At 41.7% G+C, this 24,475-nt stretch overlaps 4 protein-coding genes and 1 long non-coding RNA gene across 6 annotated transcripts; 1 reads left to right on the top strand and 4 right to left on the bottom strand.

Moving 5' to 3' along the window:
• Window positions 1-1,351: 1,351 nt before the first annotated feature.
• LOC141911852 (lachesin-like) lies at window positions 1,352-9,209 on the top strand. Of its 2 annotated transcripts, none has more exons than XM_074802920.1 (8): window positions 1,352-1,472; window positions 3,344-3,454; window positions 4,702-4,814; window positions 5,744-6,002; window positions 6,294-6,457; window positions 6,546-6,747; window positions 7,508-7,747; window positions 8,411-9,208. In XM_074802920.1, the coding sequence occupies exons 2-8, from the start codon at window positions 3,391-3,393 to the stop codon at window positions 8,545-8,547; spliced, it is 1,179 nt and encodes a 392-aa protein (XP_074659021.1). In that variant the 5' UTR covers window positions 1,352-1,472; window positions 3,344-3,390; the 3' UTR covers window positions 8,548-9,208. The 2 variants fall into 2 exon arrangements, with proteins under 2 accessions (XP_074659021.1, XP_074659022.1); XM_074802921.1 differs by lacking the exon at window positions 1,352-1,472 and adding an exon at window positions 2,802-2,949 and having other exon boundaries at window positions 8,411-9,209.
• LOC141912166 (uncharacterized) lies at window positions 9,121-14,568 on the bottom strand. Its single transcript, XM_074803381.1, has 7 exons — window positions 14,484-14,568; window positions 11,612-11,896; window positions 11,424-11,495; window positions 10,445-10,507; window positions 10,210-10,353; window positions 9,397-9,633; window positions 9,121-9,229 (listed from the first exon to the last, which is right to left on the bottom strand). Exons 1-7 carry the CDS (start codon window positions 14,566-14,568, stop codon window positions 9,204-9,206), a joined length of 912 nt encoding a protein of 303 aa, XP_074659482.1. The 3' UTR covers window positions 9,121-9,203.
• A 1,359-nt stretch (window positions 14,569-15,927) lies between these two features.
• Window positions 15,928-16,513, bottom strand: LOC141912363 (uncharacterized). The gene is made up of 3 exons (XR_012620148.1): window positions 16,499-16,513; window positions 16,247-16,384; window positions 15,928-16,034 (listed from the first exon to the last, which is right to left on the bottom strand). It is a non-coding gene; the product is annotated as an uncharacterized LOC141912363 (long non-coding RNA).
• Window positions 16,514-16,519: 6 nt separating this feature from the next.
• Window positions 16,520-18,866, bottom strand: LOC141912167 (gamma-glutamyl hydrolase B-like). Its single transcript, XM_074803382.1, has 8 exons — window positions 18,824-18,866; window positions 18,116-18,230; window positions 17,825-17,875; window positions 17,368-17,455; window positions 17,061-17,205; window positions 16,766-16,872; window positions 16,616-16,667; window positions 16,520-16,584 (listed from the first exon to the last, which is right to left on the bottom strand). Exons 1-8 carry the CDS (start codon window positions 18,864-18,866, stop codon window positions 16,520-16,522), a joined length of 666 nt encoding a protein of 221 aa, XP_074659483.1.
• Window positions 18,867-19,465: 599 nt separating this feature from the next.
• LOC141911846 (fanconi-associated nuclease 1-like) lies at window positions 19,466-23,855 on the bottom strand. Its single transcript, XM_074802914.1, has 11 exons — window positions 22,603-23,855; window positions 22,226-22,472; window positions 22,021-22,148; window positions 21,667-21,895; window positions 21,192-21,359; window positions 20,956-21,121; window positions 20,486-20,685; window positions 20,318-20,416; window positions 20,114-20,242; window positions 19,702-19,807; window positions 19,466-19,622 (listed from the first exon to the last, which is right to left on the bottom strand). Exons 1-11 carry the CDS (start codon window positions 23,781-23,783, stop codon window positions 19,594-19,596), a joined length of 2,682 nt encoding a protein of 893 aa, XP_074659015.1. The 5' UTR covers window positions 23,784-23,855; the 3' UTR covers window positions 19,466-19,593.
• Window positions 23,856-24,475: the final 620 nt, after the last annotated feature.

Raw genomic sequence — 24,475 nt, forward strand, 5'->3', positions numbered from 1 at the left:
CAAATCCGGGTGCAATCATCACATTACCTACTAGTGATTCATCTATTTACAATTCTAGAAACGATGTCTGCCTCCATGAATCCCCCTATGACATCATCTAATTATCTACTAGTGATTTGATCTATAGACACTTCTAGAATTGATAGCATCATATATTTACCTCGAGATCTCTCCGGAAACCCCTCCCTATCACATCAGTGAATCCTCTCTGTTAACTGTTGTCTGTATGACCAGATAACTTAGTCCATAGTTTAGAATGAGATTTAATTGTTTTAATAGACACATCAATCATTTAAATTCGAAATAAAATCGTGACCGTTCGACCGTTATTTCAACATGTGACACGATTAACACGAACATCGTCTATAACCGATTGAACTCGATGTGATGTGATGACCTAGACCTCCCAACCCCTTCCCAGAAAACACATTCCCGACACGACAGAGTAACGTTATTAATTGTTATTTACCTGTGATATGAATGAAAGTTTCCCGCACTTTTCCGCGTAGAATCGCCTTAAATATCGATGAACAGATCGAAAATAAAACTGTTCAGCCGGATATAAATACATATGTTTCATCAAACAGCTGCAGGTGAAGAGACCTGAATGGTCCAATAAACCAATATCATTCACTTTCAAACGGCGTTTAACCCGTGTTTTGTTTAAAGAACGGTAAATATTTTATATCATTATTTTTAATATTTATGGATGTTAGAGGAAATTGAATGTAGAAAAATAAATTTATGCTGGAAGTGATTTTAATGTTGTTAGATTGGATATAGAACCAAAATGGGCTTGGACTGTTCTTATCTAAACGTGGCCCCGGGCAACTAGGCCCAGCTTTACAGCCCTATACACTGCTGGAAAGTTAATCCCGTACATTCTTAAACAGCAATGATAAACACTGTAATAGTTAAATCTATGCGGAGACATTCACCAACTCGCCATCTAGCGGAATTGCTTGATCGCACAGGGTTGGACAATCGGCTTGATAAGAAGAAGTTAAAATATCACTTGCTGATTAAAAAGAAGCAAATTCGATAGAATAGAAGGTTTTAAATTAGAATTATTTCGCAAAGGAAGATACCACACTTGATTTCGGGGATTCATTCTGAAAAATTCCTGGATTAAACGCGATGATTTTTTGTTTGTTTTTATTTTCTCCTCACATTCATCGTTAATCGATATCACACGCGCTTTAATTAATGACATTTAATATAAAACCGCCTTATTTATAATAAACACCGAACATTATATGAATGTTTATGCATTAGTAGATAATATAGGACGGCTTGTACCGGTACCGCGCATGCGGACCAGTTTGTCTTTCTTAGACTTGTTGTCGGTTGGGACTAGTTTAGACCTCTCAGGCGCTGAACGGGTCTCAGTTCGGCAGCGGCGGCGGCGGAACCGTGTTTTCTAAAGGACATCGTCTCATAGTCAGGATTTACCCTTCAAAAAAACTCAAGAGGTAATTTCTATATAATTGTCTATTATAAACCTGTTATTTAAGGGATAAAGGTTTGGGTAAGATTCGAAATGTCTTTATTAATGCAAAGTTAGGATGAGAGATAGAGGTTTGGGGGATAACACACCTAATTAAGGCAGAGATACCCCATCCTAGTTCGAGCTGCAGACAGCTGGTGGGTTAGTCAAACGCCATCGTATGGTGTAAAAAGGTACGTTGCTTTTGGGAGGGTCTAAGTTCCAGCTATCTTTGTTGAATTGGTTTTTTAGGAGAAAACCTTTCTAAAATGTATACATATTTCAAGAATATTAACTATTTCAAGAATTATTGCGCAAAAAATCAAAGACCCTTCAGAATTGTTCATGTTTGTTGTTGTCTCGAACTCTAACGTAATCCAGGTCAACGACACCGGTTATAAATAAAGGGTCTTCGCCCTTTTCGGTTGTCTGTGGTCTGAAGAACTTATTGCGTTCAAATATCTTCGATAAATAGATGTAATAAATATAGGTCATGATGAGACTTGAAATTCGAGCCGAATTGAAGAATGTTTGTCTAGGTTTTTAGACGTCATTTGAAATATGAGGAGAGAGACATCGTTCAGATTGGTCACCGATATTTACAGAGTTTAATCCGGCCACCTTTTCATTCTTCAATTCTGTAAATGACTAATTTCTCTTAAAGACTTTGATGACTCAGTAAAATTATGATTAGTTACTATTGACGACCTATTCATTTTCAATGACTGTTGAATAACTTTCGTAATTCTGCTGATATTGTTGATAATTGTGAAACTGTTTGGCGGCCAATATAACTGACACATAGCTGTTATAGTAATGATCTAATAGCGCAGATTCGAATTGGAGGCCCCGATACACAAAGTCTAGATTTGTGCTATTCAGGACCAGTTTTTTAGTATTTATTATATATTCAATCGAATAGTTTTTGCTTGAATCATTTTTTTCCTCTTTTTCAAGTATAAACAATATCGTAATGAGGTCACATGAGCATTGCGCATGCGCAACAACATAAGAAAAAGGAATTAATTCATCGACCAAGTGACTTAGAAAATAGACTAATTTTTTCAGATGAGGCAAAATTAGATTCGCTCGAATTCAAACTGCCTCCTATAAATGTGGACCCAGTTCCACAGTTCCACAGTTTGAGAGGTGAATGTGTGGAGTTTGAATGGTAATTTGAGTGTATAGAGGAGTTAAGGGTGGAACTGTATCCACAGCCGCTGCCGTTAAACCGGTGCCTAGGAATTAATACATAATCTATTCACGATATGCGCATGCGTGATGTTTTGAATCAGTCGGTTGGCGACATCTGTAGTTTCATCGTTATTTGGAACAGACTGTAATAGAGCCGCCCTAGTACTACTGGTTACTATTGGTATTTAATGCTGACCGATTTGTCAATTATTTATTGATATCGACTCCGATTTGGATGCATCATTGATATTCTATCTGGTTTTTATCGGGTAGGTCGTTTTAAAGATGTTTAAATCGTTGTGTTTTAGGTGCTGTTTGTGACGGTGTTTGTGTAACATGGCTTCCTCCTGGAACCTGTACGCACGGGCGGGCGGGGGGGGGGGGTGGTAGGGGGTGCGGGGGAGCTGCTGATTCTACGTGGATCGCGGAACTTCGTTTACATCTAAAATTGATAATGAACGAAACAATCTTTGAAATAAATTCTATATTCAAAATAGGTAGCATCAGTCATCAGGTCACCTCCCTCTCGACTACCCCTGAGGGGGAGGGGAGGGGGGGGGGGGTTGACAGCGCAAATTCTCACCCTGTTCAAGAACCAACACCACACAAATTAATACATGGTTTTTATTCAAAAATCTAAAATGTTCAAATATTTTGTTTCAGTAACAAGAATCAAAAACTGATGATACGTGGATAAGAGTCACGTGACAATGATGAAATATATCGTGTTATTGGGACCGATACTGGCCGTCCTCTTTCTATTGACAGTAACAGGTAAAACCTCTACCAATAAACATTGAGTACATCTGAACCTAGATTTACAATGATTAATAGAAGTTGTTTCATGTCTGTTGTTAAATGACCCGGTCATAAATTTACCGCCTTGACGGGTGTTTGATGTCTGAACTTATTGTCTGAGTCCGCGTCGCGGTCAGTGAGATATGAGTCTCACTTAGGTTTGAATACTGGACTCTCTGGTCGCCGGGGAGGGTAGAGCCTCACCGGGGAGGGTAGAGCCTCGCCGGGGAGGGTAGAGCCTCGCCGGGGAGGGTAGAGCCTTGCCGCGGAGGGTAGAGCCTCGCCGGGGAGAGTAGAGCCTCACCGGGGAGGGTAGAGTCTAGCCGGGGAGGGTAGAGCCTCGCCGGGGAGGGTAGAGCCTCACCGCGGAGGTTAGAGCCTCACCGCGGAGAGTAGAGCCTCATAACGTAGGTTCCAGGTGAATATTCATGTCTCAAATCGAGCGCAAAACGAAGCACTTAAAATCGACATCAACGATATTTACAAACCTGTCTTAATAAGTCAAGAATGATTGAATAGTTTTTCACCGTTATTTTATTCGTCGAATAGTTTTTAAACTTTAGAGAAATATATAATTGTGAGACTAGAGTTAGACTAGAATGGACTAGAGTTAGACTAGAATGGACTAGAGTTAGACTAGAATGGACTAGAGTTAGACTAGAATGGACTAGAGTTAGACTAGAATGGACTAGAGTTAGACCAGAATGGACTAGAGTTAGACCAGAATGGACTAGAGTTAGACTAGAATTAGGTTAAAAACTGCGGATTGAATGACAGAAATACAACAGTGAAATACCACGATATACAACACTTATATTTGTACAATCATTGAAATACGACCGAACTCATTTCTATAAATGTTTACCGACATATAATGAGAATTTTAAACCAAAGTAAACCAGAGAGGGCTGGAATTGTTATTTTTGGTATTTGAGAAGGTATCTAGTTAAACTCGGTCAGTTTGTGTTGGGATCCACTGATAGTGAGCTTCCCTACTGCGTTAACTGATATCGAGCACCCACCTAGAACCACCTAGAACCACCTAGGGCAATTAGGGCACCTAGAACCACCTAGAACCACCTAGGACACCTGGAACCACCTATAGGGCACCTAGAACCCAGGACTACGGAATTGGTTCTCCCCCTCCCCCTGTATTGTGTTGAAGATAGAAGTATCAATTTCAGGCATCCTAATTAGAATGTTCTCTTTGTTCTGCACTATAGATGGCGCTGAACGGGACCAGTCTGTGATCACGAAGAGTATCAGAGGTCAGATAGTTCACACGGGAGCCACCGCTTATTTGAACTGCACAGTTTCGAATCCATTTAATTATCCGGTAAGAGTTATGTGTGCAGTAAATATATAAAATCTCAGCACAATGAGAATGGAAAAATGAAATATGTCGTTGAGGTAGAGATGGAATTTGGCTTAATCAACATTTCAACTTTATCCATTTACACGAATATGTCGCAATTTTATTTTTCATTCTAAGTGTCAGATTTTCATGGTTTCGTCAATATTTAACACGGTTCAAGACGCATAAAAACTTAAGGCTTTAAGAAACCCGAAGCTCCATGATGTACAGTCATATCTCCACCGTGTTTAACTACTGCCTGTTTATTTTCGTACGAAAGCTTTGTTAAAATCAGCACAAAAAATGCGTCTATTGAAACTCGTGGAGCTCGATTGAAATCTAGTATAAACCGGTTCCACCAGGAATCATTTCGCTGCTTTTTAGTGACATTAAGTTTTGTTCCTTCGATATGATTAAAATATGAAAGGATTTCAGTGAGACCGGTTCTGTCGGACTAGGCCAGTGCCACGGAGGGTGGGGCAGGGTAACTAGACCGGTTCTGTCGGACTAGGCCAGTGCCACGGAGGGTGGGGCAGGGTAACTAGACCGGTTCTGTCGGACTAGGCCAGTGCCACGGAGGGTGGGGTAGGGTAAATCTAGACCGGTTCTGTCGGACTAGGCCATTGCCGGAGGGTAAACCTTAGTGTCTGTATGAAACCTTTTCAATTAAGAATTTTTGATTTTGTTTGTACAAAAAATATTTACAATCAATCCAGAAATATGAGTTATTGTGGGAAATGTGTTTATTCCACGAGAAACCTCTAGATTATGAATGAATTTGTGGAAAGCGTTTTACTTCGAAATACGTAAAATTCTTAAATTTCGAGATGTTTTTATGATAAAAGATGTTTATCTGTAGGTGAAATGAGGGTTCGGGGTTATAATATGTCTATATTCTCGGTTGTTTGTAGGTTCACTGGTGGCGTATTATTGGACCTAAAAACATGGTTCCATTGGCCACAAATACGGGAATAAACATCATTAATTATCCGGTATCGAACGGTAAAAACAAGTACGAGATATTATTAAAACGTCAATCAGGACGCATCAAGCAGTATGTGTTAGTGATCAGGTCTGTACAACAGGAAGATGCCGGTAAATACAGGTGTCAAATAGCTGTTCCTAATGTCGTCGATTCACCGTTCAAAGATGGTTCATTAGTCGTTCAACGTAAGTATAAACCGTCCTATGTTTGGAGGAAATCAGAATAATTTCATTTCTGTACGAGTCCTAGGACGCAACACAAACATGTGCTATGAATTTTGCAAGTTGGAACTTCCAAAAAACCACCAGTATCAGCAATATTTGTACCGCGTTCTGGTTTCTATAGAAATGAATGTATTCATTTCAGAAAAACACGCGATGACTTCACGACCTTGATATCGCGTACTGAACCGCGCTGATGTCACCGGATTAGGTTCGAATCCCATATTTATACGAATTTGACGAATTGTATTTTAGGCTCACCGATGATTGACACATCTCTATCTTCGATGGGTCCGATCTACGCCAATGAAGGCAGTAACATTACACTGAAATGTTTTGCCGAAGGAATTCCGAATCCGGAAATATCCTGGACTCGAGTCAATGGTGATCTTCTCCCAACTGGAAAATATAAAGAAGTGGTAAAACACACTACAACAAAAACAACATCTCAAAAAAAACATTATTTGGATGAGTTTCTCAATTTCTTTGTGTTTTTGTTCTATTTAGGGAAATTATTACACTTTAACGAATATTACTAAGGAATATCGAGGTGTTTATAGGTGTAATGCTGAGAACAGAGTCCCGCCGACATCTAGAGTCGATATTGAAGTCATTGTTTACTTCACACCAGCAGCTAAAGCGTTTAGACACGAGATCGGTCAAATGCCTGATAAAAACTACAAGAGTATTATGGATTGTGTCATTAAAGGTAAGTCTCCTCTCTCTCCTCTCTCCTCTCTCTCCGCCCCTCCCCCTCTCACTCACTCTCTCCTCTCTCCTTCTCTCCTTCTCTCCCTCTCCTCTCTCCTTTCCTCTCTCCTCTCTCTCCTCTCTCCTCTCTCCTCTCTCATCTCTCTCCTCCCCTCCCCCTCTCACTCGCTCTCTCCTCTCTCCTTCTCTCCTTCTCTCCCTCTCCTCTCTCCTTTCCTCTCTCCTCTCTCTCCTCTCTCCTCTCTCTCCTCTCTCCTCTCTCCTCTCTCCTCTCTCTCCGCCCCTCCCCCTCTCACTCACTCTCTCCTCTCTCCTTCTCTCCTTCTCTCCCTCTCCTCTCTCCTTTCCTCTCTCCTCTCTCTCCTCTCTCCTCTCTCCTCTCTCATCTCTCTCCTCCCCTCCCCCTCTCACTCGCTCTCTCCTCTCTCCTTCTCTCCTTCTCTCCCTCTCCTCTCTCCTTTCCTCTCTCCTCTCTCTCCTCTCTCCTCTCTCCTCTCTCATCTCTCTCCTCCCCTCCCCCTCTCACTCACTCTCTCCTCTCTCCTTCTCTCCTTCTCTCCCTCTCCTCTCTCCTTTCCTCTCTCCTCTCTCTCCTCTCTCCTCTCTCCTCTCTCATCTCTCTCCTCCCCTCCCCCTCTCACTCGCTCTCTCCTCTCTCCTTCTCTCCTTCTCTCCATCTCTCCCTCTCTCTCCTCTCTCCCCTCCTCTTCTTGACGACTTGTCTCTTGACTGACCTGTTTTGCTATTACAAATTTCAGGTTTTCCAGAACCGGATATCAACTGGTACAAACTGACATCCGGTAATGATCGGGTTCTCATTACAACCGACTCGAAGCATTCAATATCTGAAACATTCCCTAAAGGTTCCTCAGATTTACTGGAAGGAGATAAATGGACATCTTTAGTGATAATGAACGTACAATCTGGTGATTTCGGGATGTATGCGTGTGAGGGTAAATCACCACTCGGTAGAAATAGCGCCTACATTAAACTATACGGTATGTATTAGTCTAACACAGGGAGATAGCTCCCACCTCCCTGGTCTAACACAGGGAGATAGCTCCCACCTCCCTGATCTAACACAGGGAGATAGCTCCCACCTCCCTGATCTAACACAGGGAGATAGCTCCCACCTCCCTGGTCTAACACAGGGAGATAGCTCCCACCTCCCTGGTCTAACACAGGGAGATAGCTCCCACCTCCCTGGTCTAACACAGGGAGATAGCTCCCACCTCCCTGGTCTAACACAGGGAGATAGCTCCCACCTCCCTGGTCTAACACAGGGAGATAGCTCCCACCTCCCTGGTCTAACACAGGGAGATAGCTCCCACCTCCCTGGTCTAACACAGGGAGATAGCTCCCACCTCCCTGATCTAACACAGGGAGATAGCTCCCACCTCCCTGGTCTAACACAGGGAGATAGCTCCCACCTCCCTGGTCTAACACAGGGAGATAGCTCCCACCTCCCTGATCTAACACAGGGAGATAGCTCCCACCTCCCTGGTCTAACACAGGGAGATAGCTCCCATCTCCCTGTCTCAATTAGTGTGACAATGTCTCAATACGTTACACTCAGTCCAGGTTCCAACCCACGAACCCTTCATTCATTTACAACGTGTCATAACAGAATGGAAATCAATGCCTGTTATACATTTTTTCAGGTACGACCACTTGCCAGGGACCACTTTGTCAAGCGTTCGGTAGAGAGAAACAAGCAGGGGGCGCTGTAGTATTAACCGCTAATTTACTCGTGATCTGTAGCAGTACCCTGCTGCTCCTGAGTCGTATGTTTCCATAGAAACTCGCGGTATTTAGAAACGACTCATGGACAAATCCATCCATATTCATTGAGTACAGACTGTATAGAACTGCATCCAGAACTTTGGGTCTAGGTGGAACTGAGTCCCGAATGTGTAACTGAGTCTAGAGTAAAACTGGGTCCTTAACTGTGGAACTGGATCCAGAACTGTGGAACTGGATCTAAAAGTGTGGAACTAGATCTAAAACTGTGGAACTGGATCCAGAATGTTTACAATTGATGAAGCTAAAAATTAGTGCCAAATCCATCCGTTAAAATCTGAACCGTCCAGATCAAAAATATTCTAAAAAAAAGTTGATAAAATCCTAGTCAGAATCTGATAAACCAGAAATGGATTAAATTGTGGCGGAATCTCCAATATTTATGTACAACGCGCTGAGATGTAAAACATTTCATTAATTAAACTTCTAAAGTCTATTGCATAAATATTTGTATAAAATCAGTCCAATCTAAACCGTTTATTATTCAATATATATTTAATTTATATTTATTGCAACATCCGGATTTTGTATCGTATAGAAAACTATTATTCAAAATAAATAAATTATTTACACTCGTAATAAATAAATTAATCTTCTTTTCCTATGAATTTCAGCTGCTGTTTCTTGTTTCTCGTCGTTTCCTGTTCAATGTTTTCAACTCTTCATAACACGAGCAAATTCTGAAAAAAATACAAAATCTAAACAATTTATCTTTATTCGTCGTTCCGTTTTCTATTGACTGTTCTATCCGTATCTAGGTAATTCGATGATGTCATAGGGGGATTATGTAGAGGCAGACATATTTTGTGGAAGTATCTAAGAACTATGTCGACTGGTATCATCTAACCTTCAAGATCAATCAATCCATCTCCATTAGTATCAACCTCTTGAATCATAGCTTCTATTTCATCTTCACTCAGTTTAACGCCAGTGTTCTGTAGAACTAACCCTAACTCGTACGGGCTGATGAATCCGTCATTGTTCTTATCGAAAATAGAAAACGTCTCTTTCAAAAAGTTACACTTCTGCATTTCCTGATGCCCCATCATCTTCAGAAACTCCGGGAAATCGATCGTACCGTTACCTAGCAACCGATTAGAAATTTAAATATCATATGCAAATTAGGATAGGATAGCTAGAAGGTTGTTAGAGCTAGCGGTCTAACAGTGAGGTCCCACTAACTGTGAGGTCTCGCTAACAGTGAGGTCTCACTAACAGTGAGGTCTCACTAACAGTGAGGTCCCACTAACTGTGAGGTCTCGCTAACAGTGAGGTCTCATTAACTGTGAGGTCTCACTAACAGTGAGGTCCCACTAACTGTGAGGTCTCGCTAACAGTGAGGTCTCACTAACAGTGAGGTCTCACTAACAGTGAGGTCTCACTAACAGTGAGGTCTCACTAACTGTGAGGTCTCACTAACAGTGAGGTCTCATTAACTGTGAGGTCTCACTAACAGTGAGGTCTCATTAACAGTGAGGTCTCACTAACAGTGAGGTCTCATTAACTGTGAGGTCTCACTAACAATGAGGTCTCACTAACAGTGAGGTCTCACTAACAGTGAGGTCTCACTAACAGTGAGGTCTCACTAACAGTGAGGTCTCACTAACTGTGAGGTCTCACTAACTGTGAGGTCTCACTTACTGTGCTGTATATGTCTTACCGTCATCATCTCCTATAGCGATCATCTCTTGTAGTTCAGCCTCTGAGGGCTGCTGTCCCAGTGAACGCAGAACTGTACCCAGCTCAGTGACCGTTATATAACCACTTCTATCGCGGTCAAACAACGAAAATACATCCTTAAATTCTACAACATTCCAGAGAATATTCGAATTACATGAAAACTGAAGAAGCATCAATTACATCTATATCAGTGTTGATAATTAATTATAACTTACGGGAAATACTTTCTTCAGTGAGAACATCAACCTTAAATAACACAACCACACGCACAACATCAGTGTTAACACACAGTACCGGGAGGGGTAGGGGGAGGGGGAGGGGAGGGGGAGGGGAGTGGGAGGGGAGGGGGAGGGTGAGGGCCACACTAACCCCGTATTGAAAACAATGCCCGATAAAGCATATGGACAGTATACATGTAATAAACTAATTGACGTTTTGTGGCCGCAAGACGATGACATTCTTAAATGAACTGATAACCGACTAACTATGAAACCTGGCCCTGGTAAGTGAGCTTTCTCGTCTCAATGCAATGTTTGATAGGTTGTTTGAGGGTAAAAGATTCTTACTTACCATTTCTCCTTGATCAGTATAAACCATTATAATATAATATGAAGTCTTCACGCTTTGTAAACAACAGCTATACCTAATCTATATATATACACTGCAATACTGCGTGTGTGTGTCAAGTAACGGGCGAAAAGTCGTTAGATTTGATCGCTGAAAATCGCCGCCCAGACCGGTTGTCACTGACCGGTTGTCACTGACCGGTTGTCACTGACCAGTTGTCACTGCCCGACCTGGTTTAATCCACCGTGGCTAATTATGTTATTGACAAATCATTACAGAACTGTTGAACTCCGAAATGCGCATTCGAGACGTTCTTACCTACAAATGACCTTAAAACTCGTCGTCCATCGGCTGTGCATATTCTGCTGTTCAAATCAAACTTTTAGAAATTAAAGATCTTAAATTCCTACCTTTTTTAAGAGAACGTTGATTCTCATTTACCGATCATAAAACCTTTAAAGTTTCTGAGAGAGAAGGTCATAAATTGCTATAATCGACATATGGACAAAAGATGTTGTTTTTTTTAATATAAAAAATACATTATTTGGCAATGTCGCCAAAACACAAAATCTCCTTTTGGAACTACTAGCGCACCTAGCGGATCCTCCACTGCCAGAGCCTACTCACCCGCAGTAGCTGAAGTCGCAGTTATAACTGCACCAGTTCCGCTACTCTGTATGACTGGTGCGTTGATCGTTTCTGGAAACAATAACGGAATAAAACGAATTTGAATTTCAAATATTCAACGGTTAAAACGGTTGAGATTCCTCGATAACATATTTCGGTGATATCAAATTGTATGATTTGATACATACGAGTTTGAAAGTCGACTGTTTTCGATGAGGAAGGGTTGATTATCTGATTGGCAGTAAATTGCCACCTCTGACAGGTCGCTCCTAGTTCCAGTGGTTTATTGTTACCATTGCTTTTTGTGATGACGTAAGGGTTTGTAGAAATGTTATCGTTCAGTTTCCAGCATCCATTGCCATCTTTACTGAATACAGGAGCCGCGTTACAGCTGTCCAATACGAGTTTACCGGCGGCAAGGTCAGCGCTGATACACAGACTACCTTCATTACTTACTACCAGCTTCGACGGAACTGTAGAACCAGTAAAAACATCGAAATGAGTACACAATATCTATCACTTGCGTTGATGATAATGATAATAGTGATAATGATGCTTGTCTTCATGAGTTTGATATATCATGATTTGTTACCGTCACAAGTGCATTTAATATTTCAAACTATCATCATCAATATATTTCTGAATGCGAGATACATACAGTATAACAGTATAAAATGTGATGTTTTATATGTTCGTCAAGATATCGATAACACGTGACCACAGGTATCCAAACTTTGTAGAAAACTTCACTTTCTAGCAGTTCAACCTACAAACTATTTGTGGCCAGTGAATAGTTTGAGGGTTTGATTTGACTGTGGATCTAGTTGCATCGTGTTGTACGGGTTTGATTTGACTGTGGATCTAGTTGCACAGTGTTGTACGGGTTTGATTTGACTGTAGATCTAGTTGCACAGTGCTGTACGGGTTTGATTTGACTGTGGATCTAGTTGCACAGTGTTGTACGGGTTTGATTTGACTGTAGATCTAGTTGCACAGTGCTGTACGGGTTTGATTTGACTGTAGATCTAGTTGCACAGTGTTGTACGGGTTTGATTTGACTGTGGATCTAGTTGCACAGTGTTGTACGGGTTTGATTTGACTGTAGATCTAGTTGTACAGTGTTGTACGGGTTTGATTTGACTGTAGATCTAGTTGTACAGTGTTGTACGGGTTTGATTTGACTGTAGATCTAGTTGCACAGTGTTGTACGGGTTTGATTTGACTGTAGATCTAGTTGTACAGTGTTGTACGGGTTTGATTTGCTCAGTATGTCCCAGTCAGTCGTCAGTGCAGCAAATGAAGAGTATTTTCTGATGTATTTATTTACTGTGACTTCAAGAACTCTTTATTACAGTTTGTTGTCGATATTCATGATATAAATTACACGCAGTTTCACTCAATGATTTCATCACATCTCCACACAGCTCCACACATCTCCACACAGCTCCTCACAGCCCCTCACAGCCCCTCACAGCCCCCCACTGCTATTCCAGGATGACTCTTCATATATACACTGTATTTGCTGCCTTACCTAATATTTCGCGCCGAATGGTTTTGAAGCACATGAATAAGTAACATCATTAATTGATGGCTTTAACATTTAGTGTAGGGGAGGAAAGGGAGAGGGGGCGGAGAGAGGGGGAGAGAGGGCGTGGAGAGGGGGAGGGAGGGGGTCCCAGTCTGAACAGGTATTCTCTAAGTACTGGAAGTGTCTGTATCCACAGTGAGGCTGCTCTACGATCCTGATATACCTCATATGATAAGCTCTCAAGTCAAGAAATTGAAATAGACATTTGTAGTGTACCCAACCACCCGGACACGTGGTTCTAGGTGAAAGCAGGCAGTGTGGTGACTAGAACAGAATCTATATGGGATTGTAACCTCTCCTCGCAGCGACGCCTAGCGACTACAGCAGTAATCACCTCGGTGCGATCTATTCAACAATTCATATATACGTGTAGTTGCCAAAGTAGCGAACAACAACAACGATAAACGTTTATCTGTTGAAATAGTTCTGCGTGTAATGGAACAATGTATAATTAATGTTTCTGGTAGAGAGTCACTTGTGTGCGGAACAATGATTTTAGAACGCACTCTAGGGAAATCAAAACGACGTCAGCAACCACTGGCAGTTTACGCGAACAGTTTTACTGTAAATAGTTTAAAAACCTGTTTAATTTACATAATTGAATTTTCAAACTGCAATGTAACGGCTTAATGACGGTTGAACGGTTTTTTTGAATCGTGTTAATAGGATATTTGTTAAACCACCGATTAATGCGTTCAACGGAAACTAGATTGCGTGCGCAGTCTAATCAAAGGTCAATGTGACAATTGATGTTTCTTATGTCGCCACGATAGAGAGAGAGATGGGGAGGGGAGAGAGGGGAGGGAGAGGGGGGAGCAAGTGTGATTGATTTTATCGGTATTTTAAAGGTTTAAGATGTAGCCACGATTCCAGTTTCAACGGAACGATTAAAAATCAGTTCAATAAACATTAACCGAACACCAGGTGCTCGTTAAATACATCAGCAGTGGCTTTAGCTTTTCATCTTTAGATTGTGTGGAGGCTGCAGATTGAGACCTGTCTCAGATACACAAACCTTGAATGAAACTCATTTCATATTCACAATTCTAGAAAAAACTCAGACGATCATTAATCATCTCTATAAACCACGTGATCGATCATCAGTGTGTCTGTAATATTAATATTATTGCGCTGATAATCGGCTTAGTTACAATCAACTGATCAGGCGAGTGGGGCGTGGGGCGAGTGGAGTGTGGGGCGAGTTTGAGGAGGGGAGGTTGAGTTTGAGGAGGGGAGGTTGAGTTTGAGGAGGGGAGGGTTAGGGTTATATAATGATATAAGATCCATAGAAGCAAAAACAATAAAAATCTCATTTTCGAATGAGTTTAATGAATTTATCATACAAACTAGAAACCGAGATTTGTACTGTTTTTGCTTCTATAGATTTCCAACTATTTGAACTCTCTACCAAACATCTAATGATATTAAACATGAAAAAATAGTATAGGGATAAATCTAAATGAATCACTAACCGTCGAGTAGAAGTGCCGCAAATAAATTATCCGTTACCAATCCCAATATAACCAGTACAATCAGAAATACTGCTTTATTTAACATATTTTGCTGTTTTTTCCAAACTACCATCAACAGATTCTAGATACTGAATCGGTTGTAACGTTACTGGAGCTGATTCTATATTCACTGATTATCTACTATTATATAGTTTATCATACGATGAAAATTATATAACTTTTTATTCGATTTAAAGCGAGTCCAACTCTGTAAAGTAAGATCCGAACAGACTGTATAGTGACCCGCGACGCGTCCGACCTATCTCCAGTAGACTGGTGGTGTATGAGGTGACAAGTCGCGTAGACGCGTCCGATCTACCTCCAGTAGACTGGTGGTGTATGAGGTGACAAGTCGCGTAGACGCGTCCGATCTATCTCCAGTAGACTGGTGGTGTATGAGGTGACAAGTCGCGTAGACGCGTCCGATCTACCTCCAGTAGACTGGTGGTGTATGAGGTGACAAGTCGCGTAGACGCGTCCGATCTACCTCCAGTAGACTGGTGGTGTATGAGGTGACAAGTCGCGTAGGTAGACGCGTCGATAAACGTCAGTTCGAGAAACTAATTTATAGCAGTAGGAAATAAATGAAGAGATGATTGTTTGGTCGCAGTTTGAAACTTCAGCAGAGCATTGACCTATACATCAGCCGCGACCTCCAGCCGCGACATCCAGGCAACCTTTATCATCATTCAAAGTGACATGTCATAAAACTCATAGTGATTATCATCACAACAGATTTATAGAAGGGAAACTCGGGTTTAGGGTAAGGATATATAGATGGGCAGTTCCAGGCTTGATTTACACATAATAACTCATAAAAAATGTGAAAATTAGGGCTTAATCATAATCAAAATAGCAGGTGTACCAGACCCCAAAATAGACGCCCAACGCACAGCTCGTAACCCTAACCCTAGGTCACCCGTAACCCTAACCCTAGCTGGCCCATAACCCTAACCCTAGCAGGTCTCGAACCCACGACCTCCAACATACCAGCCGAGCATGCTAACCACTTAGCCATAGATCGGTAGTGACTGACTGTAATTGTAAGTTTGTCTGGTCAGTGAGGTGACCTGGTGACCAGTCAGGTGTGGTGTCTGGTGACCAGTCAAGTGTGGTGACTGGTGACCAGTCAAGTGTGGTGACTGGTGACCAGTCAGGTGTGGTTGATACACTCAAAAACCCTTACTTAAATCTACAGTTTCTAATCAGTTTCTAATAGTCTTGATTCCGAGTCAGGAAGCCATTACTGATACAAAAAAGCCTCTTCTGGTTCAGAATGGAACAGGGAAAAACATTCGAAATAAAACTCAGACGAATATAACATTCACACAATAGACTGGATGTAATTTACTTTCAAACCAGTAATTTACGGTTCAAATTAATTTATTTTTTACAGTTTAAAGTAAGCGACTGTTCTGCTGGGTAGAAACTGAATTTTCGAGCTCACTGGATTATCAATTAAACAAGCCGTCTCTTCTTCTACGCTTTCGAAACGATGCTCATTTTTGCAAGCTGAAAATAGATTAGATACACAGTCAGACCTTCGAGGAGGGTCACCGGGGGGAGGGGGGGTTAGGGTTAGGCTGGCATCGGTCTCTAATATTGGTCTTACATAAAGGTTTGCTGTAGAACTAATATCAGCTTAGATTGGTGTAAAGATAAGCCTCTTCGGTCTATGTTATTGCGGGTTCGACATTTTAGCGAAGATGAGTGATAACACTAACCTTCAAGGGTGAAGAAATTTGAGATTTCTTGATCTATCGCGTTATACCGGAAATTCCATTTGAATCCGTAAGTTAAACTCGAGTAGAAACTGTTTCTTTCGCAGTGCCACTGAGTGGCATAAAACGGGTACCGTTTAGCTGAAACAGATCAGCAGAAAATAATCAGTTCATTTAATCACGTTTGAAAATAATGCAATTTCTACATACTCCCTCCCTGTGGGATCTCCCCGAGGATAAAGCCCAATGCTTCACCTTCGATAGTGTTGATTAGTTTCAGTGGATAGTAATGGTTGTTGCTGCCGCTGCTGCTGCTGCTGCTGCTGCTGCTGCCACTGCTGCTGCCGCTGCCGCTACTGACGGTAGCTGTACATGTAGAAACGACGTGAAAGAATTCGCCCAGCTCCGCGTAAGCATCGAAATCCTATAAGAAAAGAATAAAATTAGTCTTAAAATTAGGGATTCGAACCGTGATGATGATGGATGTCGATACTGGCGCCACGTGTAAGAGGAGGATGTCACCTTCACAGCTATCCCGTATCTATGGTGATGGAAAAGTGATTCTTCTTCAAACATCGAATTGATCGTGTTTTCAGAAAGAGCGCTCATCAAACGGCTGTTCGATAAATCTAAAAATAATCAACAATTCTTTTATTCAAGATGGCCGCCTCTCAAGATGACGTCATCAATTTGCCCACAAGTGATTGGATCTTTTCAGCCATGGTTCTGCGGGCTCTATAGACTAAATTACTTGAAGGTAATCTGATGATGTCATAAGTAGATTTATAGCAGCAGACATTATTTATCGGACGGTTACCAGTTTCTAGATGTAGTTTTGTGCGGTATGAAACAGGCTTCACATCGAGTGCAGTCATTATATTAACACCGACTATGAATGAAACGAAAACTTGAATCCCAGCACAAAATCCGAGAACTGGAAAATATGTCCCACTGTCGTTCAACTGAGCAAAATAAAAAACGATAGAAAAATATATATTAAACACAGCCGCAAGGCAGCTATAAACGGGGGTTTCATGTATCAAACACAGCCGCAAGGCAGCTATTGCAGGATTTACCCTTTCGGGATAATTCCTTCTAAAGTGAGAATTAGAAAACAAACAAACCTTGATGACCCGCTGTAGAATCCTGTGAGTGGTTTTCGCGTACAGAGAATTGAGAGGATCGTTTGAATATGAACCGGGAAAAACAACACTGTAAAAAATATTGGATTTATGTAAAGGTTTAAAGTCTGTCCCCGACCCACCGTGTGACGTCACTTACCCGACCACCAGGTGTCGTCACTAACCCGACCACCAGGTGTCGTCACTTACCCGACCACCAGGTGTCGTCACTAACCCGACCACCAGGTGTCGTCACTTACCCGACCACCAGGTGTCGTCACTAACCCGACCACCAGGTGTCGTCACTAACCCGACCACCAGGTGTCGTCACTAACCCGACCACCAGGTGTCGTCACCTACCCGACCACCAGGTGTCGTCACTTACCCGACCACCAGGTGTCGTCACTAACCCGACCACCAGGTGTCGTCACTTACCCGACCACCAGGTGTCGTCACTTACCCGTTGATGTTCTGTATGATTTTGTCGTAATATTCATCCGTTTGGTCGGACCTAAAAACAGAACACCACTATAAAAAATAGTACCACATTTCCTACTAGATGGCGACACGCGTAGTCCTTGTTCATTGTAACGAGACCCGCTTTAACAATAACGCGTCAATTTTCTCGGGTCTAAGCTTCATAGTTTTATATTCCTAATGGAAATATTCATGGAATTTTAAAATCGTAATCGGGGTACACAAGCGACTCGTGTGCCACCTGGTGGATCCTCGATTGCCACAGGTTACTTACCATATTGGGCAGACCTGTGAACCGCCCATCTCTATAGATCGCACCATGTGACCGTAAATCACCTGATCGCCAAACATCTGACGATTTTCGGGCGCTGCTCTTATAGCGACAATACCTGAAACAGTAGAGGACCAATCAGAGCGCTGGGCCTGACCTACAATCCAACCAATCAGAGCGCTGGGCCTGACCTACAATACAACCTATCGAATCTCAATTCGTTTTCTTTAACGAAATTGGACCAAATCGCCGCGGCAATATATAACTGATTTATATGATATTGTCGATACGGGTAATTAATTAAAGCGCATTTGTCACCGGGTCGCCTAGTCACACTCTCAGTCAAGTGTTCATCTTCATCTCCTGACAGTTTGATAGTCAACGAGCAGTTTAAGTGGCTATAGAACCAATACGATACAATACATAAAAAACCAGGAGAAAGAGGAGAAAAAAATTGAATTCATTTCGAGAAGATTAACTGATAAAACTTTTAAATACATGTAATGATAAAAAGTGAATAATTTTTTTTAAATTATTCGGTCTTTTAATCCGAAAACAGCTTAAATCAACGTAAATTAACGGAAATTCTCCCTAAATTTTCAAGATTTTCAAGCTTCCTATACGAACACCCCCTCCTCTCAAGAATCTGTCAAAAATCAGCAAATATCCGCGGCAATGATAAAAGGTGCTTACAACACACCTGGTTCTTACCGATCATCGGTCTATCCCTGAATCGCGACTCTTGATATTCCATCTTCCCCCGGTACGAGCTTCTGACGCGTTAACTGGACGAGTTTTTTTTAGAGGCGTCTGTTATACATCATTGTAGCCGAATCATACAGTACATAGACCGTGTGCACACGTGCCCGTTCGAGGCGTTCAGAAAAACAGCCTTTATTTACTGAATAGTCAATTTAAACGAGTTGGCCTAATTTTTTTTCCTTGCTTAAGAGTTCACTTGAGTTCAGTATTATACAATGCTAACCCTAAACCGGACAGAACATAGTAAACTATTCTTGGGGAATTGGGATTCGAACCCCCGCTGACTGACGAATGTAAATCCTCCTGTTCACACGAGACCCGTTCCTTGAAATCGTTTCTGTTTCTACACTTATTCAGAGAATCCCTTAAATTATTCACCAAGTTAAACTGGTTGTCTGTCAATTCCGCGCTACCTGTACTCGCAGGAGTCTCGAGTCTCGTACCGTCTGTCTGCTAGGTGAGAGATAGCGTGCCGTAAACCGCTGTCAACAGACAGGTTCGAACCCAGTGAAACCCGGTTTAAAGGCTTCTTCAAGAATTCGACAACTTGAAGACGTCATTTTTAAAAATAAACTTTCTATTTTATTTCTCATATCACAAATAAACTCTGTGAATTTATTCATTCATTGTTCTTCAAGCTCAATCTTTAACCCGCAATGAAAATAAGCCGGACTGAGAGCCGTGGTTCAGTGTCAAGGCCACGCTCAGGAAACACGCTTCTATTTTCTGATCATTTTAGAACCAACGCCTAAAAATAAAAACATGACGCATTAATGCGCAACCACGTGACCCGAGGCAGAATGATAGCGGAGTTTATTTATAAGTACCTGTCACGTGACACACCTCGGCGTCAATACCCAGTTGTAGAAAATGATCTAACCATAAAATCTGTTTGGTTGAAAGTCGATCGCCGGGTCCTTTAACTTCTACCAGCTACATAATAAAACACAGGTCATTAATGATGTGTGTGGTGTGTGTGTGGTGTGTGTGTGTGGTGTGTAGTGTGGTGTGTGGTGCGTGTGGTGAGTGTGAGTGGTGTGTGTGTGGTGTGTGTGTGGTGTGTGGCATGTGTTGTGTGTGTGGCGTGTGTGTGTGGTGTGTGTGTGTGTGTGTGGTGTGTGTAGTGTGGTGTGTGGTGAGTGTGAGTGGTGTGTGTGTGGTGTGTGGTGCGTGTGTGTAGTGTGGTGTGTGGTGTGTGGTGCGTGTGGTGAGTGTGAGTGGTGTGGTGTGGTGCGTTACCTTTAAACAACCAGTCGTTGTATTCCAAACAGTTAAATCAGGAAACCCTGAACGCGTGTGTCTAAAGTCACGTGCTTGACGGCTGAATATACCGGACAGATTGTGACCACCTAAACACCGAACCAGACCCTATAACGAGAAACAACCGTATCATCACGAACCCAATTAGAACCAACAGTTAGAACCAGATAACAGGATACTCACCTTCACGTGATCTACAGATGAAAATAACTCCCAATTTAAACCGACACAAGAAACTCCGTAATATTGATTCCAGTTTTCATCGATTATATCACATAAAACCTACGAGTAAAGTTTAAAATCACGAGTTACAGCTTCACACACAATACATGCATTCAATTTCATCAGTACCTGATTCGACGCCTCAGATATTTCTCGTAACCGGATGTCAAAGTCTACCACTCTGTTCTGGTAGAATTCTTCCGAGTAAATGTCTAGTGGCGCCATCTGGTAGGGCGTATAGAAAGTATCGGGTATTCCAGGTTTGAAGATGATATCCCAGTTAAACAGAGCGAACAGAGTACAGAATGTTGAGCCTTCACCGTGTAGACCTACAATACATATCCTCAATTCACGGTGATACCAACCACTACCGCACTGGCTATCTATAAAATCCCCCTATGACATCATCTATTTCACTTCTAGTTATTGGAAATCGACACTTTTGCGTAAAAGTGGCTGAAAATTCGTAAGCAATATCATAGGAATCAGACATCTTTTCTAGAAGTGTCTATAGATCAAATCAGTAGTAGGCTAGATAATTTGATGATGTCATAGGGGGATTTTTTGAGACAACCATCATGTCGACTTTGAAGACTGACCTTGATCGAACCCGAGCTGTTGTTGATAATGTTTTAAAGCTACTTGTTCCACGCTGCATACAGTCATATCATCGCGACCTTCACCTTCACCTGACGTCTGCCGAGTGACAAAAACTGTTTTACGACCGGGAAGTTCTTTAGGACAAAGCTGTCCTTCGATCGTCACCTAAAACAATAAGATTAAATTCAATGTTTGTATGAGTTTAAACAGAGTTCTGTGTGAGATGCGATTCTACCGTCGGTGCCGTCCTGATTTCAGGTTGTTTAAATTCATCCTTCCACTTTTTACTCAGTTTTGAATTGTGTTTTGCGGCGCAGATTTTCTCAGCTCTTTGATACAGCGACAGACGGCGTCCTGTTTTAACGTGTTTGTCCTCAACACCGCGTTTTATCGCTTCTAAAGCCTTTAATTCAAAACACAACAAAACTTAATTAATTCATGATAAAGCAATGAAACGAGTGTTGTGTGGCCTGGCACTCCTGCAGTCGAGCTTCACCAGCTCCTGAGATACAACTGCTCATTGAATTGTCAGTGGTCTCCCCTTAGCAGCATGCACCTATCAGATGGGGATGCTTGTTCTTGATAGTTTGGATCTTGGATTCTATTGGATGCTTGCGGTGGTGACAGGCACGATTTTTCAAGGGAGATTTGAAGGAGAAACTAGGAAGACCTTATTAAATCACGATAGCTACGTTCATTTAGATTCGTACCTGAACTGGTTTTCTCAAATGTGTGTCGAGATTCAAGGCTAATCTGTCCCACCACTGACCCCGGTACAGCCAACAATAATCACGTGTTTGAAGTAGTTGGCGTAATGTTAAAACAGCCTCGTTAAATCTCTTCAGTTTCTGTAGAGCTTCAACTCCGTGATACATCAATCTCATACACACACTAACTACACTGAATACTCGTAAATACGACACCAGTTCAAGGTCGTGTCTGTAATAAAATATTATAATCATTAATTCTTATAGATAATCCTAATCCTTATAGATAATCCTGATCCAAACACTGAAAATAACATCATTAACACTGTGATATATCAGACGGAGTGAATTCAGTACCTGAGGAGATCTTTATCCTGAATAATCTCAGTGAATTCAGTCGTCGTTTTGTGGTGAATATCAACAGCAGCTTCAAACTCATGTTTATCCAAAAACGATTTCATATCGATTACCATCTGTAGACAATTCTACAATAAACAAACAATTCATATCTTCAATAATTGATTCCTGGATCCAATATTTTATTGATGGAGTTTTCCTTTACCTGGTATCTGATCAAATCGTCTCTCGATCGGAATATCCTGGACGGGTTTTGACTCAGTGTGTACGTAGGGTAGACCAGGTGCCCTCGATTGACCTGTAACAGATGAAACAGTTGCTCCCCCTGCTGGTTGTGATCGGTATCATCTGCCGAGACGGACGAACTCAAAGAGAACAGCATCATCAGTCGAAGAAACACAGAACGAGGTTCACAGACGAGTTTATAGCAGCGACCCAATAACTGTTTACATCTACAACAAAAACAATAACTGTTTACATCTACAACAAAACCAATAACTGTTTACATCTACAACAAAAACAATAACTGTTTACATCTACAACGAAACCCAATAACTGTTTAACACATTAAGATGAACCTACCTTTTTAAAACAGTTTGTTTGATGTCACTTTTAAAGCCGAACATTGTCCCGATATTTCTCTGCGTCACATGTTTATGTATGTCAGTAACAAGTTGAGTTCTGGATGTTTTATCAGTCTGTAGTTTCAGGGATGCGGCAACTGTTCTCAATTCAGGCGCTGGTAAAACCTGCAAACACTCATCAACATCGCATATCTGAGATTCATCCAGCAGAAACCCGGCGCTGACCAAACGATCCAAATTACCATCTAAATTCAAACCAATTCGAGGATATTTTATCTTTTTTAACAGAATCCATTTGTGTTTACGCTGGAAAAGTTTCACGTAGAGTTTTTTATCGTTTAAAGTCAGAAACGAATCGGAATCAAAAACTTTGATGAAATCACGATCGGCGTCGTTTAATAAATACCCGTAGTTTTCATTATTCATCACTGTTTTCATTATAAATGCAAAGTTTTCGAGAAAATACGGAACAGAATCATCAGAACTTTCTTCATTTACAGCATCAGCATCGGGTTGGGTTTCAGCGGGTGAGTTCTGATGCTGCTCGGGTTGGATTTCAGCGGGTGAGTTCTGATGCTGCTCGGGTTGGATTTCAGCGGGTGAGTTCTGATGCTGCTCGGGTTGGATTTCAGCGGGTGAGTTCTGATGCTGCTCGGGTTGGATTTCAGCGGATGAGTTCTGATGCTGCTCGGGTTGGATTTCAGCGGATGAGTTCTGATGCTGCTCGGGTTGGATTTCAGCGGATGAGTTCTGATGCTGCTCGGGTTGGATTTCAGCGGGTGAGTTCTGATGCTGCTCGGGTTGGATTTCAGCGGGTGAGTTCTGATGCTGCTCGGGTTGGATTTCAGCGGGTGAGTTCTGATGCTGCTCGGGTTGGATTTCAGCGGATGAGTTCTGATGCTGCTCGGGTTGGATTTCAGAGGGCTCAGGTCCATTGTTTTGGTCGCCCTCCTCTAAATACTGACCATCTCGATCATGTGCATTCATCGTATGACCTTCTACAATCTGACAATCATCTAACCTTGCACAATCTTCCAAATTTTGTGGTTCCGAATTTTCGTCAGGATTTAAGCGTTTTTCATGTAAAGATATTTTCTGCTGTTTGACGTTTTTTATTGTTTTTGACGAATTTTCATCGTAACTTCTTTTAATTGGACGAGTTCCATTTTTAATCGACATAACTTCACAATGATCTGAATTCACAGCTGAATCCGCAGCTGAATTCACAGCTGAATCCGCAGCTGAATTCGCAGCTGAATTTGAAAGCTTTCTTCGTTTAGAGAGATTCAATTTTCCACCCACAGCAGCAGCAGCAGCAGCAGCAGCAGCAGCAGCACCAGCAGCAGCTGCAGGACGCTTTGAATGTTTGAGATTTAAATCACGTCCATTATTTTCAGCCACATTAAAATAAGGTGATTTTTCTGAATTGGTAGATTTGATCATTTCATCATTCCCTTCATTCTCACTCTCATCATCAACAATCACAATTACGGGATCCTCGCCGGGTTTAAACCCAGTTTTAGGTTTTGCGAGGCGCTGGGTTTTTTTAGTTTTCCCGAAAGATTCAAACAGAGTCATCTGGTTATTATTTCGCTGATTTCTGGATTCAGCCGAGTTTGACCGAGATTTAGACGACATTTCCACCTCGAACAAGGTACCACGAGAAGTTGATCTTTAAGATGGGAGGTGAGTTTGGTTAGATCGTCCTATAGGGGTCACCCCTACCGACCCCTAGCGGAGTTACAGCCTAGCACTATCGTATATTTTCATTTTTCATTCCTCTTCAAACTTTACTCGACCAATTTCACAGTTTTTCGGCCCCGAATTCAATATTTTTCCGTTTTTCTCGAACTGTCAAAATAATTTGAAGA

Source organism: Tubulanus polymorphus, chromosome 10, assembly GCF_964204645.1.
Source record: "Tubulanus polymorphus chromosome 10, tnTubPoly1.2, whole genome shotgun sequence".
In the NCBI taxonomy this organism is placed as follows: domain Eukaryota; kingdom Metazoa; phylum Nemertea; class Palaeonemertea; order Tubulaniformes; family Tubulanidae; genus Tubulanus; species Tubulanus polymorphus.

Bases quoted from the DNA above. Each gene is read 5' to 3' on its own strand.
- LOC141911852 (XM_074802920.1), top strand. From the start codon at position 3,391: ATGATGAAATATATCGTGTTATTGGGACCGATACTGGCCGTCCTCTTT. The intron at 6,003-6,293 runs GTAAGTATAAAC...ATTGTATTTTAG, and splicing joins TGGTTCATTAGTCGTTCAAC to GCTCACCGATGATTGACACA. The intron at 6,748-7,507 runs GTAAGTCTCCTC...TACAAATTTCAG, and splicing joins TATGGATTGTGTCATTAAAG to GTTTTCCAGAACCGGATATC.
- LOC141912166 (XM_074803381.1), bottom strand. From the start codon at position 14,568: ATGTTAAATAAAGCAGTATTTCTGATTGTACTGGTTATATTGGGATTG. The intron at 10,508-11,423 runs GTGAGTAGGCTC...TGTGTGTTAACA, and splicing joins TGCGACTTCAGCTACTGCGG to CTGATGTTGTGCGTGTGGTT. The intron at 9,230-9,396 runs GTTAGATGATAC...TATTTTTTTCAG, and splicing joins TGGATTGATTGATCTTGAAG to AATTTGCTCGTGTTATGAAG.
- LOC141912167 (XM_074803382.1), bottom strand. From the start codon at position 18,866: ATGGAATATCAAGAGTCGCGATTCAGGGATAGACCGATGATCG. The intron at 17,206-17,367 runs GTTTGTTTGTTT...TATTTTGCTCAG, and splicing joins TTCTACAGCGGGTCATCAAG to TTGAACGACAGTGGGACATA. The intron at 16,668-16,765 runs GTGACATCCTCC...CTTTTCTTATAG, and splicing joins GATACGGGATAGCTGTGAAG to GATTTCGATGCTTACGCGGA.
- LOC141911846 (XM_074802914.1), bottom strand. From the start codon at position 23,783: ATGTCGATTAAAAATGGAACTCGTCCAATTAAAAGAAGTTACGATGAA. The intron at 21,896-22,020 runs GTACTGAATTCA...ATTTTATTACAG, and splicing joins CAGGATAAAGATCTCCTCAG to ACACGACCTTGAACTGGTGT. The intron at 20,417-20,485 runs GTACTGATGAAA...CTTTACTCGTAG, and splicing joins TATCTGAGGCGTCGAATCAG to GTTTTATGTGATATAATCGA.